This window comes from Oncorhynchus mykiss, chromosome 8, assembly GCF_013265735.2.
Source record: "Oncorhynchus mykiss isolate Arlee chromosome 8, USDA_OmykA_1.1, whole genome shotgun sequence".
NCBI lineage: Eukaryota > Metazoa > Chordata > Actinopteri > Salmoniformes > Salmonidae > Oncorhynchus > Oncorhynchus mykiss.
Genome location: NC_048572.1, coordinates 35,322,415 through 35,340,359, shown reverse-complemented (window position 1 = coordinate 35,340,359; position 17,945 = coordinate 35,322,415). Strand labels below are relative to the sequence as shown.

Sequence of the window (17,945 nt, the reverse complement as noted above, 5' to 3'; positions counted from 1 at the left end):
TTTGCTTACACATCCCTAAATGTCAAAAAGCACTTTGGGTTAAATACACCAGAGACTCCTACTACAGTATTCTAATGGACTATGGGATACATAGAGGCCTTGAAAGTAAGGTCTAAGCTACCTGACAATCACAACCCGAAACCAGAGATCTCATCACTTATTCAAAGCCTGTGACTCATGCCATGAAAGAGCACAACGGAAACACACCAAACAGACTTCACAGTTCACACAACAATTTTTTTAACAGCCAAATTTTACTTCCTCTTTCGTGACATTCAAATAGTTTAAGCATGTACATGTTAACCAACTTGTGTTGCAGGCATCATATTGAAAAAGCTCCACTTCCATGTTGATCTGGATATCTTTATTATTTAGTCAGCATAGCAAATTGAACAAAAAAAATAAAACAAAGCATTTATCTATACTGACCAGAAAGTACAGTCTTGCCTGAAACGAGCTGTACAGCTGATGTGAATGAGCAGCGCAAAGGCCCCAGTTACTGGAGAGCAGAGCACCATTGAAGTGGTATGGTGGTGGTGGGGGGGGGGGGTTGAAAAGTAAACTTACTGGGGTCCAAGAGTCATTCAAGAGTGCACTTTTAGTCAAGGGGCCTATAGTATGTGTCTTCCCATCCTCTCATGGATAGGGTAGTCCCCCCCACCTACAGTGCAGACTCAGCTATGAGTGTGCTTTCCGCCATGCTGTCAGTCTGTTGGTGCACCTATAAACTCAGGGCTTCGCAAAAGCCAGCCAGAACTGCAAATGGAAGCGCTTGGAAGAAGAGGCAAAACGAGATCAGTGGTAAAAGATTCTGATCCGAAAACAGAACAAAAATACAACAATATCCATCCATGTCAGTTTCCATATATCCCAGCATCCATATAGTGTCTTTTTAGAAAACTTCCCTAGCAGACATCATGGATGGAATCACTGTTTAAGGAGTTACGTAGAAACACATTTTCTTCAATCTCAGCAATTTTTGGGATATTTTTTTGATATTTTTTACAATCAATCAACAGTGAAAAAAGTACTTCTTCATTAGGTCCTTACATGTCCATAATACACCATCTTAATTCTTAAAAAAAAAAAACATGGTGGCAGTTGAACTGATATGCTGATGCTGCCCCTTTGTTTCCAGCACAGATATGAATGGGTAACATCCTCAAAAAGGGGCATTTCCCATCTTTTGGGTGGAAGTTGGGACATGAGAATACTGTATGAAAAGGCTGTCTAATGTATCTATAGAATCCCTGCCATCCCCCAAAACATCATACAATAGATTGTTGTTGAATACACATCTTTCAAAGCTTCTGAAAGTAAAGTATTGAGTGACAAGAACTTGAGCGAAGTATATTACAGAGCCAAGGCGGGAAAAGGTATGAAAGAAAAGCCAGCCAAAACAATAGTATTTTTGTTTATAAAGAAAATGTGGGTTATAGGGAAGTCATTATCAAAAGAAAAAAAGTAGAATCAAACTTTTCATTTAATCATCTGAGAAGTCATATTATTCATTAATTGCCTCAGCTTGTAATTTTTTTCCCATCTCTTGTTCATTTCACTTCTTTTTTGCTTGTTGTAACTAAACAGTCCAGGCTGAACATAGAAGTGATGAACATTAAGACTTGTAATTGGAGGTGAGCCAGGTCAGACCCTCGTATAGTCCATCACCGGTGGTAGCACACGATGGCTGAACGTACCAATTCCTATCCCTGATTCGGGTCAGGCCCAGCTTCTCCTGGATCTCGTGGGGCTTCATGGCGTCGGGCAGGTCCTGCTTATTGGCGAAGATCAGGATGATGGCGTCTCGCATCTCCCGGTCGTTGATGATCCGGTGGAGCTCCTGGCGGGCCTCGTCTATCCGGTCCCTGTCGGCACAGTCCACCACGAAGATGAGACCCTGGGTGCCGGTGTAGTAGTGCCTCCACAGCGGCCGGATCTTGTCCTGGCCCCCGACGTCCCACACGTTGAACTTCACGTTTTTGTAGGTTACCGTCTCAACGTTGAAGCCAACAGTGGGAATGGTGGTGACAGACTGGCCCAGCTTCAGCTTGTAGAGGATGGTGGTCTTGCCAGCAGCATCAAGTCCAAGCATCAATATCCTCATCTCCTTGTTGCCAAAGATCTTTGAGAGCATTTTCCCCATATTGTAGGCTGTGCATGAACATCCACTTCCTTAGAAAAAAAATCTAAATTGCTTCCCTATGATTTCAAGAGAGCAGAAATTGATTTTTTTTTTAAAGTTACAGGTTTCGTTTCTATTGCGGTAGCAGGTTGCCTGACAGCAGACGTCCACGTGACAGTCTATCAGCGGTAGGTTGACACAAGTATACTTTTTTTTAAAAAGACGGTGGCAGTTACAAACGACTGTTCCAGATACTCTTGTGTCTAGAATGGCGGGCAAGCAATGGACAATTATTCACTGAAAGATACAAATATTCCGTTACCTTAACAGCTGTCGGAAAATAACTAGGAACTATGAGAGGTGTGCAAAGGGAAATTGAAGTGGTTGAGAATTTGACGTCTAGGTGCCGGGAGAGGGTGGGGAAATATTTTCATAATCCACAACACTATAATTCAGTCCTTTTGATTCAAACGATTGGCCTAGCAACCCGATATCATTTGAATCTAAATTTCAGGTCCCGGTGCATACCTTGGTGTTTTCAATAATGTAGAAAGAAATACCAAAAATATAGCCTAATAGTTGCGTTTAAGAAAGTAGGCCCTCTCAAAAGCCCGTAGTAGTTCCGACTTCCTCCTTGTCTGCCGGCTGTCCCCTTGCTCTTATTCCAATCGGCGGATTCAAAATAACGATTCTATTCGGGAGTTCATTGTACCGGAGACAAATAAGATCACCCACAGTCGTATCTTCGCCGGGACAACCAGGTCTAGAATGCTCAAAAGGTAATTGATTCATCCGACTTTCCGTTCTTCCTCTCTCTTCTCTCTCTCCCTGTAACACAAGAGCAATTCAGAAAAGGGAGGGGTGTCAGACAGACAGAGCACAACTTTAATCGGCTACCCTTATGTCAAAAGTGCACTGTTCCAGCCTGAAAATAGCGCGCAATATCATTTAAAACGATTACACAAAAGGCGTCGCGTTGGAAAATGTGATAGGTAGCTTACCTACAACTGCGGCAACCCCCGGTCCCCAGGTTGATTCTCCCCGCTCTTGCCTCTCTCTTACAGTCGTTCAGTCAAAGCGGTGGCGGTGCTGTTACCGGAAAAGGTGCGGACCCAGATCACCCGCCACTTCCTCTCGATTGCTCATGCACTACGCCATTTGGCATGCGCACACCGAGAGACTTCAACAGCAAAACGATCGTATGATAGTTGAAATGGACGCCAGTTGTTGGGTATTATTACGAAAACAGTACGGTTTAAGTTTGTGTTGTGATTATCTGGTTCTGTGTTTACAAATCTAGAAACCAATCTGATCTCCCTTTTGTCTACGTCATGTTCCGTGATAATGCGCCTCGTTATGACGTCATTGTTGTTCACTAGACTGCGAGTCTAAATAATGACACAAGTAATGCAAGATTTGTTGCAATGCCCAAATTTAGAGAATCAATGTCAGCTAACTACGTTTCCATCCAGTCTTTAACCGAGTAAAGTCAGACACACACACAAAAAAAATCACTACAGCAGTGATGGAAAACGATAGGTTTGGTAGTTCATGCAGATTGCAGACAGATCATTTGTTCGTTTGACAAGGATCTTTGTGTTAAAATTAATGATGCGAGAAATGGTGGCAGAAACTTAGTCATGAGATATACAGCACCAGTCAAAAGTTTGAACACACCTGCTCATTCAAGGGTTATTTATTTTCTACATTGTAGAATAGTAGTGAATACATCAAAACTATGAAGTAACACATATGGAGTCATGTAACCAAAGTGTTAAACAAAAATATATTTTATATTTGAGATTGTGCAAAGCAGCCACCCTTTGCCTTAATGACAGCTTTGCACACTCTTGGCATTCTCTCAACCAGCTTCATGAGGTAGTCACCTGGAATGCATTACAATTAATAGGTGTGCCTTAATTTGTGGAATTTCTTTAGTTAAATGAGTGAGCCAATCAGTAGTGTTGTGACAAGGTAGGGGTTGTACACAGAAGATAGCCTTCTGTGGTAAAATGGAAAGAACATCTCCATTAAGCAAAGAGAAATGACCGTCCATCATTACTTTAAAAACATGGTCAGTCAATTTGGAAAATTTCATGACCGTCAAAAGTTTAAGTGCAGTCGCAAAAGCCATTAAGCCCTATGATGAAACTGGCTCTCATGAGGACTTCGTGGTCAAACTCACCGTCAGTGATTTAAAATTCAAGGCACACTTAACCAGCATGGCTTCCACAGCATTCCGCAACGATACGCAATCCTATCTGTTTTGCGCTTAGTGGGACTATAAGGAGCTTTTCAACAGGGCAATGACCCAACACACCTCCAGGCTGTGTAAGGGCTATTTGACCAAGAAGGAGAGTGATGGAATGCTGAATCAAAATACCTGACCTCAACCCAATCGAGAAGGTTTGGAATGAGTTGGACAGCAGAGTGAAGGGAAAGCAGCCAACAAGTGCTCAGCATATGTGGGAAGGTATTCAAGACTGTTGGAAAAGCATTCCAGGTGAAGCTGGTTGAGAGAATGCCATGAGTGTGCGGAGCTGTCAAGGCAAAGGGTGGCTACTTTGAAGAATCTAAAATATATTTTGATTTGTAAAAATAAATTAAACCCTTGAATGAATAGGTGTGTCCAAACTTTTGACTGTGTTACGTAGGCCTCTTGGAGGGAACGCAACACCCTGCTACATCTCAACTCCCCGTGGAGTGAATAAGTATGTGATCGTAGATGCGGGGAAGGACGACAGAAGCAGAGAAAAATACAGTTTACAGGGAATGTATTATTCTTAAACACAGTAAAGTGGGGAAAAGGGGCTGGACAGAACCAAAGCAAAGAAAAGTTAGCACCCCCTCTCCTACCTTCACACTTCTTAGCCAACCTTTAGCACCACCTGGTGCCCTAACCAAAGTTCGGTGGTCTGCCCAGGTCTTACCTAGTGTGCAGAGACAGATTAAATACTACTGGTTATGTAGGCCCGCAGGCCTCTTGCCTCAACACTCCCAAGGTGCGTTTCCCTTCCCCCCCGGGAACAAATGAAACAGAATGATTACCAAAACTTTAAGTGAAAAACGTCATTAACCAAAAACACTAAGTTCTATTCGCATACACATACCTCTGAAGGAGCGGCTACAAAAAGATATTAAACCACTTTTACTGCCCGCCAACACAAGACATAAAAATAAGCTCTCTTCCAAGACAAAGCAACACTGGCTTTTATCAAGCTGGAGAAGGAGTTAGTAATTGAAGAGACAGCTGTATCTCTGACGAGAGGGAGGGGTCAGAGCTCCAATCAGCGATGGGGCTGACCAATCAGCTGCTTTAGGGATCCAGGAAGCCATTTTCTGAAATACACACACATACAAACCCACAACACAGAAACTGGGGAAAGTAACAACTGGTACTGTACATTTATATGGTGTGTGTTCCTCTTCCTATGACTCGGGAAACCATGCAGTTTATTAGGCTACAGGTGAAATAAGTTATGATGAACTGTAACGATGTACGCTGAGAGTCGGGAAGCAAGTACAGGGAGTGAATGGTTAGTAAATAAATGGTACATAAAACAAGAACCACAAACACACTGACATGAAAACAGAGTCAATAACACCTGAGGAAAGAACCAAGGGGAGTGACAAATATAGGGAAAGTAATCAAGGAGGTGATGGAGTCCAGGTGAGTGTCATGAGGCGCTGCCTGGTGACCTAGAGGCCGGAGAGGGAGCACACGTGACATGAACTTAACAGGTTGGTGAAAGTGCAAGGTGATGAGCTTTATGCTCCTTTCCAATAAATATTGAGGGTCTTATTCTGGTAGCATTAAAATATTGCTCTTTTATTCATAATATTCTCACCAGCACTATTTCTGAAAAGCTGTTGGCTAGAGCACAAGTGCCAATACTACATTTTGTGAGAACCATCAGTAGAGTTAAATGCGATGGAAACACATTTAACATCTATTTTTTTATTTGGTACATGGGAATTTAACCGCAAAAAGTAATTTGTCATCACACACAGCCTTTAATCTACAACAAGTCAATTTGACTAGATTTGTCACGTGTGCTCCTTCGGCCTCTAGGTCACCAGGCTGCTCCAAATGGCGCACACCATGGTTATGCGCATAATGACACTCACCTGGACTCCATCACCTCCTTGATTACATGCCCTATATATGTGTCACTCTTTGGTTCCTTCCCCAGTCAACATTGTTTCGGTTGCATGTCTGTGCGTTGTTGGTGTTTTATATTATGTTTCGCTTATTGATAAATCACTGACTCGCTTCCCGATTCTCAGCACACATCCTTACAAGGTTCAGTTTGCTTCTACGCGAACTTACATACTCCCTTAAAAACACCTTCGCTTGAAGAATGAGGGGGGAAGCAGCAATATTACTATTTGTCCCTCTTGAGACACTGTAGCAACAACATAGCTAGTGACACTTACTCAAATTAGTCAGAATTAAAAGATGAGCTATGCAAAGTCATTCCACCATTTCCTGGTTGCAAAAAATAGTTTGCTTAATTTCAGTTGGTGACAAAACTGCTGTGAAATATACACTGCTCAAAAAAATTAAGGGAACACTTAAACAACACAATGTAACTCCAAGTCAATCACACTTCTGTGAAATCAAACTGTCCACTTAGGAAGCAACACTGACTGACTAATTTCACATGCTGTTGTGCAAATGGAATAGACAACAGATGGAAATTATAGGCAATTAGCAAGACACCCCCAATAAAGGAGTGGTTCTGCAGGTGATAACCACAGACCATTTCTCAGTACCTATGTTTCCTGGCTGATGTTTTGGTCACTTTTGAATGCTGGCGGTGCTTTCACTCTAGTGGTAGCATGAGACAGAGTCTACATCCCACACAAGTGGCTCAGGTAGTGCAGCTCATCCAGGATGGCACATCAATGCACATCTGTCAGCGTAGTGTCCAGAGCATGGAGGTGCTACCAGGAGACAGGCCAGTACATCAGGAGACGTGGAGGAGGCCAACAACCCAGCAGCAGGACCGCTACCTCCGCCTTTGTGCAAGGAGGAGCAGGAGGAGCACTGCCAGAGCCCTGCAAAATGACCTCCAGCAGGCCACAAATGTGCATGTGTCTGCTCAAACGGTCAGAAACAGACTCCATGAGGGTGGTATGAGGGCCCGACGTCCACAGGTGGGGGTTGTGCTTACAGCCCAACACCGTGCAGGACGTTTGGCATTTGCCAGAGAACACCAAGATTGGCAAATTCGCCACTGGCGCCCTGTGCTCTTCACAGATGAATGCAGGTTCACACTGAGCACATGTGACAGTCTGGAGACGCCGTGGAGAACGTTCTGCTGCCTGCAACATCCTCCAGCATGACCGGTTTGTCGGTGGGTCAGTCATGGTGTGGGGTGGCATTTCTTTGGGGGGCCGCACAGCCCTCCATGTGCTCGCCAGAGGTAACCTGACTGCCATTAGGTACCGAGATGAGATCCTCAGACCCCGTGTGAGACCAAATGCTGGTGCGGTTGGCCCTGGGTTCTTCCTAATGCAAGACAATGCTAGACCTCATGTGGCTGGAGTGTGTCAGCAGTTCCTGCAAGAGGAAGGCATTGATGCTATGGACTGGCCCGCCCGTTCCCCAGACCTGAATCCAATTGAGTACATCTGGGACATCATGTCTCGCTCCATCCACCAACGCCACGTTGCACCACAGACTGTCCAGGAGTTGGTGGATGCTTTAGTCCAGGTCTGGGAGGAGATCCCTCAGGAGACCGTCCGTCACCTCATCAGGAGCATGCCCAGGCGTTGTAGGGAGGTCATACAGGCACATGGAGGCCACACACACTACTGAGCCTCATTTCAACATGTTTTAAGGACATTACATCAAAGTTGGATCAGCCTGTAGTGTGGTTTTCCACTTTAATTTTGAGTGTGACTCCAAATCCAGACCTCCATGGGTTGATAAATTTGATTTCCATTGATCATTTTTGTGTGATTTTGTTGTCAGCACATTCAACTATGTAAAGAAAAAAGTATTTAATAATAATATTTCATTCATTCAGATCTAGGATCTGTTATTTTAGTGTTCCCTTTTTTTTTTTTGAGCAGTGTATTTTCCACAACCCCAAAAATATTGTATTTTTAGCTTTTGCAAACTGGTGTACAAAACCGAAAGTAAAAGATGCAGAAACTAAACTTAAGAACGGGAAGCATAGAAATAAAACAGATCTACTACTTCTTAGACTCACTTTCAATGAGAATGACAGATAACGCATTTCCATGTGAAGTTGGTCAGGTCGCCCAAAATGTTTTTGCAGCTCAAGACATTGTAACTTGAAAGTTCTTTCCAAAATGTTTGCAATTTTATATCCAAGATGTTTGGTACAGTATTTCCCAAGTGAAAAACTATATGAAAATTTGTAATCTCGATGAATGACAAACACTTAATTGAAGAATCCAGTCCATAGCCCACTCCTACTTGTAATACTGTTGACCAATCTCTGACGAAAAGGCGTATACTACAGAAATTGTCTGAATATTTTTTGTGCGCACCACCAGCCAAAAAACAAACACCCGAACACCAAAACTAACAAAAAAGGTCAATTTTGTCACAACATACAGTTCCTTTGGAAAGTCAACCATATTTAGTTACGTTAGACTTATTCTAAAATTGATTTAATTGTTTCTTTCCCCCTCAATCTACACAAAATACGGCATAATGAAAGGTTTTTAGAAAAAAGTTTTATAAAATAAAATAATCCCTAATTTCGTGGTATCCAATTGGTAGTTAGTCTTGCCTCATCGTTGCAACTCCCGTACGAATTCGGGAGAGGCGAAGGTCGAGAGCCGTGCGTCCTCCTAAACACAACACAACCAAGCCGCACTGCTTCTTGACACAATGCCCACATCACCCGGAAGGCAGCCACACCAGTGTCGGAGGAAACACCGTACACCTGGCGACCGTGTCAGCGTGCACTGTGCCTGGCCCGCCACAGGAGTCGCTATTGCGCGATGGGACAAGGATATCCCTGCCGGCCAAACCCTCCCCTAACCCGGACGACGCTGGGCCAATTGTGCGCCGCTCCATGGGTCTCCCGGTCTGGACTCAAACCCAGAATCTGTAGTGGCACAGTTGGCACTGTGATGCAGTGCCTTAGACCACCGCGCCACTCAGGAGGCCATTTTTAAAAATCTTTGCAAATTTATTACAAATAAGAAATGGAAATATACTCAGTACTTTGTTGAATCACCTTTTGATGTGGTATTCGCTGGCAGTCTTCTTGGGTATGACGCAACAAGTTTGGCACACAGTTTCTCCCATTCTTCTTCTCTGCAGATGCTCTCAAACTCTGTCAGGTTGGATAGGGAGCATTGCTGCACAGTTACTTTCAGGTACAGTGCCTTGCGAAAGTATTCGGCCCCCTTGAACTTTGCGACCTTTTGCCACATTTCAGGCTTCAAACATAAAGATATAAAACTGTATTTTTTTGTGAAGAATCAACAACAAGTGGGACACAATCATGAAGTGGAACGACATTTATTGGATATTTCAAACCTTTTTAACAAATCAAAAACTGAAAAATTGGGCGTGCAAAATTATTCAGCCCCTTTACTTTCAGTGCAGCAAACTCTTTCCAGAAGTTCAGTGAGGATCTCTGAATGATCCAATGTTGACCTCAATGACTAATGATGACAAATACAATCCACCTGTGTGTAATCAAGTCTCCGTATAAATGCACCTGCACTGTGATAGTCTCAGAGGTCCGTTAAAAGCGCAGAGAGCATCATGAAGAACAAGGAACACACCAGGCAGGTCCGAGATACTGTTGTGAAGAGGTTTAAAGCCGGATTTGGATACAAAAAGATTTCCCAAGCTTTAAACATCCCAAGGAGCACTGTGCAAGCGATAATATTGAAATGGAAGGAGTATCAGACCACTGCAAATCTACCAAGACCTGGCCGTCCTTCTAAACTTTCAGCTCATACAAGGAGAAGACTGATCAGAGATGCAGCCAAGAGGCTCATGATCACTCTGGATGAACTGCAGAGATCTACAGCTGAGGTGGGAGACTCTGTCCATAGGACAACAATCAGTCGTATATTGCACAAATCTGGCCTTTATGGAAGAGTGACAAGAAGAAAGCCATTTCTTAAAGATATCCATAAAAAGTGTTGTTTAAAGTTTGCCACAAGCCACCTGGGAGACACACCAAACATGTGGAAGAAGGTGCTCTGGTCAGATGAAACCAAAATGGAACTTTTTGGCAACAATGCAAAACGTTATGTTTGGCGTAAAAGCAACACAGCTGAACACACCATCCCCACTGTCAAACATGGTGGTGGCAGCATCATGGTTTGGGCCTGCTTTTCTTCAGCAGGCACAGGGAAGATGGTTAAAATTGATGGGAAGATGGATGGAGCCAAATACAGGACCATTCTGGAAGAAAACCTGATGGAGTCTGCAAAAGACCTGAGACTGGGACGGAGATTTGTCTTCCAACAAGACAATGATCCAAAACATAAAGCAAAATCTACAATGGAATGGTTCAAAAATAAACATATCCAGGTGTTAGAATGGCCAAGTCAAAGTCCAGACCTGAATCCAATCGAGAATCTGTGGAAAGAACTGAAAACTGCTCACAAATGCTCTCCATCCAACCTCACTGAGCTCGAGCTGTTTTGCAAGGAGGAATGGGAAAAAAATTCAGTCTCTCGATGTGCAAAACTGATAGAGACATACCCCAAGCGACTTACAGCTGTAATCGCAGCAAAAGGTGGCACTACAAAGTATTAACTTAAGGGGGCTGAATAATTTTGCACGCCCAATTTTTCAGTTTTTGATTTGTTAAAAAAGTTTGAAATATCCAATAAATGTCGTTCCACTTCATGATTGTGTCCCACTTGTTGTTGATTCTTCACAAAAAAATACAGTTTTATATCTTTATGTTTGAAGCCTGAAATGTGGCAAAAGGTCACAAAGTTCAAGGGGGCCGAATACTTTCGCAAGGCACTGTATCTCCAGAGATGTTAGATCAGGTTCAAGTCCGGGCTCTGGCTGGATCACTCAAGGACATTCAGAGACTTGTCCCGAAGCCACTCCTGTGTTGTCTTGGCTGTGTGCTTAGGGTCATTGTCCTGTTGGAAGGTGAACCCTTACTCCAGTCTGAGGTCCTGATTGTTCTGGAGCAGGTTTTCATCAAGATCGCTCTGTATTTTGCTCCGTTTATCTTTTCCTCGATCCTGACTAGTCGCCCAGCCCCTGAAAAACATCCCCACAGCATGATGCATGCCACCACCATGCTTCACTGTAGGGATGGTGCCAGGTTTCCTCCAGACGTGACGGTTGGCATTCAGGCCAAAGAATCTTGTTTCATAGTCTGAGAGTCTTTAGGTGCCTTTTGACAAACTCAAAGCGGGCTGTCATGTGCAGCCTCCTTTTACTGAGGAGTGGCTTCCGTCTGGCCCCTCTACCACAAAGGCCTGATTGGTGGAGTGCTGCAGAGATGGTTGTCCTTCTGGAAGTTTCTCCCATCTCCACAAAAGGAACTCTAGAGCTCTGTCAGAGTGACCATCGGGTTCTTAGTCACCTCCCTGACCAAGGCCCGTCTCCCTTGATTGCTTAGTTTGGCCGGGCGGCCAGCTCTAGAAAGATTTTGGTGGTTCCAAACATCTTCCATTTCAGAATGATGGAGGCCCCTGTGTTCTTGGGACCTTCAATGCTGCAGAAATGTTTTGGTACCCTTCCCCAGAGCTGTGCCTTATGTAAATAAGTTATTTGTTTTATTTTTAATACATTCGCTAAAATAAAATAAACAGTGTTTGCTTTGTCATTATGGGGTATTGTGTGTAGATTGCTGAGAATTTAGAAAATAAGGCTGTAATGTAACAAAATGTGGAAAAGTTCAAGGGGTTTGAATACTTTCAGAAGGCACTGTATGTGTGTCACGTATACTCCCTCTCTGGCCCCTAGGTCACCAGACTGCTGATTATTACGCACACCTCCCTAGGCGTTATTGTGTCGGTTTTATGTCGTTGCCCTGTTTGTGGTTCTTGTTTTGTTCATTTATTACATGTATTCACTCCCTGAACCTGCTTCCCGACTCTCAGTGTACATTGTTGCAGGATAACGCCTCACCCAAGAGGAGCATCAGGGAGTGTTTTTGTATTTTTGTGTTGGAGATGTTGGGTCTGGGTTCCGCCGCCGGAGCAACCGAGGATGCCTCAGCCTGCTCGTCAGGCTTTTCACGCCTCAGCTGGTACATCGGGTGTCAAGACTTGGTTGGCGGGTCAAGCGTCTGTTGCTGACTCTACCGAGGATGCCTCAGCTAGCTCGTCAGGTTTTCAAGACTCGGTAGGCTCGGCAGGTTCCCGCGCTTTGGCAGAGGTGTCCGATCCGTTCCTGATCCCCGGGACGTCCCTGCGGCTGGAGCCGTGCGTCAGGGAGGGGGTACTGTCACGCACATTCCCTCTGGCCTCTAGGTCACCAGACTGCTGATTATTACGCGCACCTGTCACCATCGTCATGCGCACCAGCGCTTATTGATACTCACCTGGACTCCATCACCTCCTTGATTAGCTGCCCTATTTATGTCACTCCATTTGGTTCCTTCCCCGGGCGTTATTGTTTCTGTTTCATGCCGGTTCGTTGTTAGTGGTTCTTGTTTTGTTTGTTAATCGTGTTCACGCCCTGAACTTGTTCCCGACTCTCTGCATACATCGTTAGAATGTGTGAACTGTTTTGACTTGGAAGTTTGCTTCCAACTCTGAAATGCATCCACATTTTCTCTGTGTTTGTAGTTTACCTACAAACAGACAGAAAATGTGGATGCATTTCAGAGTAGGCTACTGGGTTAATAGCCATGACGATTTTGAGAAATCTTGATGTTACAATTACTGAAATACTTGTCCCTGCTGTGTACCTAAACATTAATTTAACGTAACAAATTGCATACAGTGAAAGGCTTACGTGCAAACTCCCATGTAATTAATTATAAATCCCAATACACATGGTTAGGCTAATTCTGTTTGCATGCTCTGGATTATTATAAAGGGGAAGTGAAGTTAAAAACATATTTTTTAATGATGTTGTGAATATTATGATGCCCTTTTTGTGTAAAAAAAAAAAAAAAAGTGTGGGAATGGAGTTTTTTGCCCAGATCATGACGTCACAATCTGATCTGAATATTCTGACCAATGATCAGTCATCCTTTATATGCATATGTACCTCCTACTTTGAAAGGGTAAGCATGTAGGTTTTAGAGTCTAGATCAGGCATCTCCAACAGATAGATCACAAGCTACGATTAGCTTGCAGCCCACCTATGAGGAGCTTGCCATTTTTCATCATAAAGCTCCCTGCTACTATACAATCAAGCCATATTGACATGACCCCACCCCTGGTTAGCCACTATTGCCTTAAAAAGCCAAATGTAACGCTGCCAATTCATTTCTACCCGTTTGTTTTGATGTGCACGTTTGTCTATCACTCTGTATGTAGCCAATTAGCCACTTTTTTAAACATTTTTTTATTAACCTTTATTTAACTAGGCAAGTAAGTTAATAATCAATTCTTGTTTACAATGACAGCGAAACCCGGACGATGACCCCGGGTCAATTGTGCACCGCCCTATGGGACTCACAATCACAGCCGGATGTGATGCATCCTGGATCCGAACCAGGAACTGCAGTGATGCCTCTTGTACTGAGATGCAGTGCCTTAGACCACCACGCCACTCGGGAGCCCCAATGATGATAACTGTCTTGTGGGTAGATAAAGACTTTTCTCAAAAACCTTCTCAGTTGAACGTTAACAGTAAAGATTCCTTGCCTGACAGAACCATATCATGATTTGAATCAATTGGGTGCCGATTGTTTTGCAAACTCTGCCATGGTATGTTCTGCAGCAGTAGGCCTAACATCGCTAGATGACACATTCCAATCTCGTTAGATTATAGACATTATTTATAACCAGGAACCTGATGCACAATTAAAGGGGAATTACACCAAAAAAAGACCTAAAATGGTCTAAAATTTCCGTTGTTTCTCTATGAATAATTGTAATATTTAGTGTGAAAAAAGTCCAGGAGAGAAAAACCAGAATGCAGGAAAATACGTAATATAATTTTATGGGGCCCCTTTAGAGTTGTTTATTAACCATTATTTTACCAGGCATATTGACAGAAAATACATATCTTCTACACCAAGGACCCAGGGAAGAGTTGCAGGGTAGAGGAGAAGAGAAGAATGTGCCTATTTGAAAGCGATAAAAAAAATGGTGTAGCGACTGCACTTGAAGAAACATTCAAAATTCTTGAAATGTTCCAAATTGACTGACCTTCATATCTTAAAGTAATGATGGACTGTCATTTCTATTTGCTTATTTGAGTTGTTCTTGTCATAATATGGACTTAGCCCTATTTGGTAAAAGACCATCTTCCGTATACCAACCCTACCTTGTCACAACAACTGATTGGCTCAAACACATTAAGAAGGAAAGAAATTCCACAAATAACAAGGCACACCTGTTAATTGAAATGCATTCCAGGTGACTACCTCATGAAGTTTGTTGAGAGAATGCCAAGAGTGTGTAAAGTCTTCATCAAGGCAAAGGGTGGCTACTTTGAAGAATCTCAAATGTAAAATACATTTTGAATTGTTTTACACTTTTTTGGTTACTACATTATTCCATATGTGTTATTTCATAGTTATGATGCCTTCACTATTATTCTACAATGTAGAAAATAGTAAAAATAAAGAAATAGCCTAGATTGAGTAGGTGTCTCCCTCAATATGAGCAAGACAAAAAGGAGCTGATCGTGGACTACAGAAAAAGTAGGGCCGAACACACCACCATTCTCATTGAAGGGGCTGTAGTGGAGCGGGTCGAGAGTTTCAAGTTCATTGGTGTCCACATCACCATCAAACTATCATGGTCCAAAAACACACCACAACAGTCGTGAAGAGGGCACTAGAACACCTATTCCCCCTCAAGAGACTGAAAAAATTTGGCATGGATCCTCAGATGGTCAAAAGGTTCTACAGCTGCACCATCTAGAGCATGGTATGGTATGCACTGGTTGCATCACTACCTGGTATGGCAACTGCACAGCCTCCGACTGCAAGGCACTACAGAAGGTAATACGTACAGCCCAGTACATCACTGGGGCCAAGCTTCCTGCCATCCAGGACCTCTATACCAGGCGGTGTCAGAGGAAGGCCCTAAAAATTGTCAAAGACTCCAGCCACCCTAGTCATAGACTTTTCTCTCTGCTACCGCACGGCAAGCGGTACCGGAGCGCTAAGACTTCTGAACATCTAATCAAATGGCTACCCGGGCTATTTGCATTGTTCCCCCTCTTTTACACTGCTGCTACTCTGTTATTATCTTTGCATAGTCACTTTAATAACTCTAACCACATGTACATATTGCCACATTTACCTCGACTAACCGGTACCCCTGCACACTGACTCTGTACCGGTACCACCTGTAAATAGCCTCGCTATTGTTATTTTCCTGCTGCTCTTTAATTATTTGTTACTTTTATTTATTTTTTAGGTATTGTTCTTAAACTGCATTATTGGTTAAGGGCTTGTAAGTAAGCATTTCACTGTAAGATCTACACCTGTGACAAATAAAATTGGATTTGAGTCGTGCATGGCCACGCAGTCGTGGGTGAACAGGGAGTACAGGAAGGGTCTAAGCATCTACAGTGCCTTGCGAAAGTATTCGGCCCCCTTGAACTTTGCGACCTTTTGCCACATTTCAGGCTTCAAACATAAAGATATAAAACTGTATTTTTTTGTGAAGAACCAACAACAAGTGGGACACAATCATGAAGTGGAACGACATTTATTGGATATTTCAACCTTTTTTAACAAATCAAAAACTGAAAAATTGGGCGTGCAAAATTATTCAGCCCCTTTACTTTCAGTGCAGCAAACTCTCTCCAGAAGTTCAGTGAGGATTTCTGAATGATCCAATGTTGACCTAAATGACTAATGATGATAAATACAATCCACCTGTGTGTATTCAAGTCTCCGTATAAATGCACCTGCACTGTGATAGTCTCAGAGGTCCGTTAAAATCGCAGAGAGCATCATGAAGAACAAGGAACACACCAGGCAGGTCCGAGATACTGTTGTGAAGAAGTTTAAAGCCGGATTTGGATACAAAAAGATTTCCCAAGCTTTAAACATCCCAAGGAGCACTGTGCAAGCGATAATATTGAAATGGAAGGAGTATCAGACCACTGCAAATCTACCAAGACCTGGCCGTCCCTCTAAACTTTCAGCTCATATAAGAAGAAGACTGATCAGAGATGCAGCCAAGAGGCCCATGATCACTCTGGATGAACTGCAGAGATCTACAGCTGAGGTGGGAGACTCTGTCCATAGGACAACAATCAGTCGTATATTGCACAAATCTGGCCTTTATGGAAGAGTGGCAAGAAGAAAGCCATTTCTTAAAGATATCCATAAAAAGTGCTGTTTAAAGTTTGCCACAAGCCACCTGGGAGACACACCAAACATGTGGAAGAAGGTGCTCTGGTCAGATGAAACCAAATTGAACTTTTTGGCAACAATGCAAAACGTTATGTTTGGCGTAAAAGCAACACAGCTCATCACCCTGATCACATCATCCCCACTGTCAAACATGGTGGTGGCAGCATCATGGTTTGGGCCTGCTTTTCTTCAGCTGGGACAGGGAAGATGGTTAAAATTGATGGGAAGATGGATGGAGCCAAATACAGGACCATTCTGGAAGAAAACCTGATGGAGTCTGCAAAAGACCTGAGACTGGGACGGAGATTTGTCTTCCAACAAGACAATGATCCAAAACATAAAGCAAAATCTACAATGGAATGGTTCAAAAATAAACATATCCAGGTGTTAGAATGGCCGAGTCAAAGTCCAGACCTGAATCCAATCGAGAATCTGTGGAAAGAACTGAAAACTGCTGTTCACAAATGCTCTCCATTCAACCTCACTAAGCTCGAGCTGTTTTGCAAGGAGGATGTGCAAAACTGATAGAGACATACCCCAAGCGACTTACAGCTGTAATCGCAGCAAAAGGTGGCGCTACAAAGTATTAACTTAAGGGGGCTGAATAATTTTGCACGCCCAATTTTTCAGTTTTTGATTTGTTAAAAAAGTTTGAAATATCCAATAAATGTTGTTCCACTTCAGGATTGTGTCCCACTTGTTGTTGATTCTACACAAAAAAATATAGTTTTATATCTTTATGTTTGAAGCCTGAAATGTGGCAAAAGGTCGCAAAGTTCAAGGGGGCCGAATACTTTCTCAAGGCACTGTACCCCTGAGGGGCCCCAGTGTTGAGGATCAGCATAGCAGATGTGTTGTTGCCTAGTCTTACCTCCTGGGGGCGGACTGTCAGGAAGTCCATGATCCAGGTGCAGAGGGAGGTGTTTATTCCCAGCGTCCTTAGCTTAGTGTTGAGCTTTGTGGGCACTATGGTGTTTAACACTGAGCTGGAGTCAATGAATAGCATTCTCACATAGGTGTTCCTTTTGTCCAGGTGGGAAAGGGTAGTGTGGAGTGCGATTGAGATGGCATCATCTGTGGATCTGTTGGGGCGTTATGCAAATTGGTGTGGGTCTAGGGTTTCCGGGATGATGGTGTTGATGTGAGACATGACCAGCCTTTCAAAGCACTTCATGTTTACTGACGTGAGTGCTACGGGGTGGTAGTCACTTAGGCAGGTTACCTTCGCTTTCTTGGGAACAGGGACTATGGTGGTCTGCTTGAAACATGTAGGTCAGGGAGAGGTTAAATGTCAGTGAATACACTCGCTCGCCTAAGTTGGATTTTCTTCTATTATTTCGAATCTAGAC

At 43.3% G+C, this 17,945-nt stretch overlaps 1 protein-coding gene across 3 annotated transcripts; it reads right to left on the bottom strand.

The window, feature by feature from the left end:
- Window positions 1-236: 236 nt before the first annotated feature.
- Window positions 237-3,381, bottom strand: LOC110529852 (ADP-ribosylation factor 6). Of its 3 annotated transcripts, XM_021612455.2 has the most exons (3): window positions 3,124-3,359; window positions 2,274-2,950; window positions 237-2,187 (listed from the first exon to the last, which is right to left on the bottom strand). In XM_021612455.2, the coding sequence occupies exon 3, from the start codon at window positions 2,141-2,143 to the stop codon at window positions 1,616-1,618; it is 528 nt and encodes a 175-aa protein (XP_021468130.1). In that variant the 5' UTR covers window positions 2,144-2,187; window positions 2,274-2,950; window positions 3,124-3,359; the 3' UTR covers window positions 237-1,615. The 3 variants fall into 3 exon arrangements, with proteins under 3 accessions (XP_021468130.1, XP_021468131.1, XP_021468129.1); XM_021612456.2 differs by having other exon boundaries at window positions 237-2,950; window positions 3,128-3,381; XM_021612454.2 differs by having other exon boundaries at window positions 237-2,950; window positions 3,124-3,360.
- Window positions 3,382-17,945: the final 14,564 nt, after the last annotated feature.

Excerpts from the sequence above, each read along its gene's own strand:
- LOC110529852 (XM_021612456.2), bottom strand. The coding sequence starts at position 2,143 with ATGGGGAAAATGCTCTCAAAGATCTTTGGCAACAAGGAGATGAGGATA.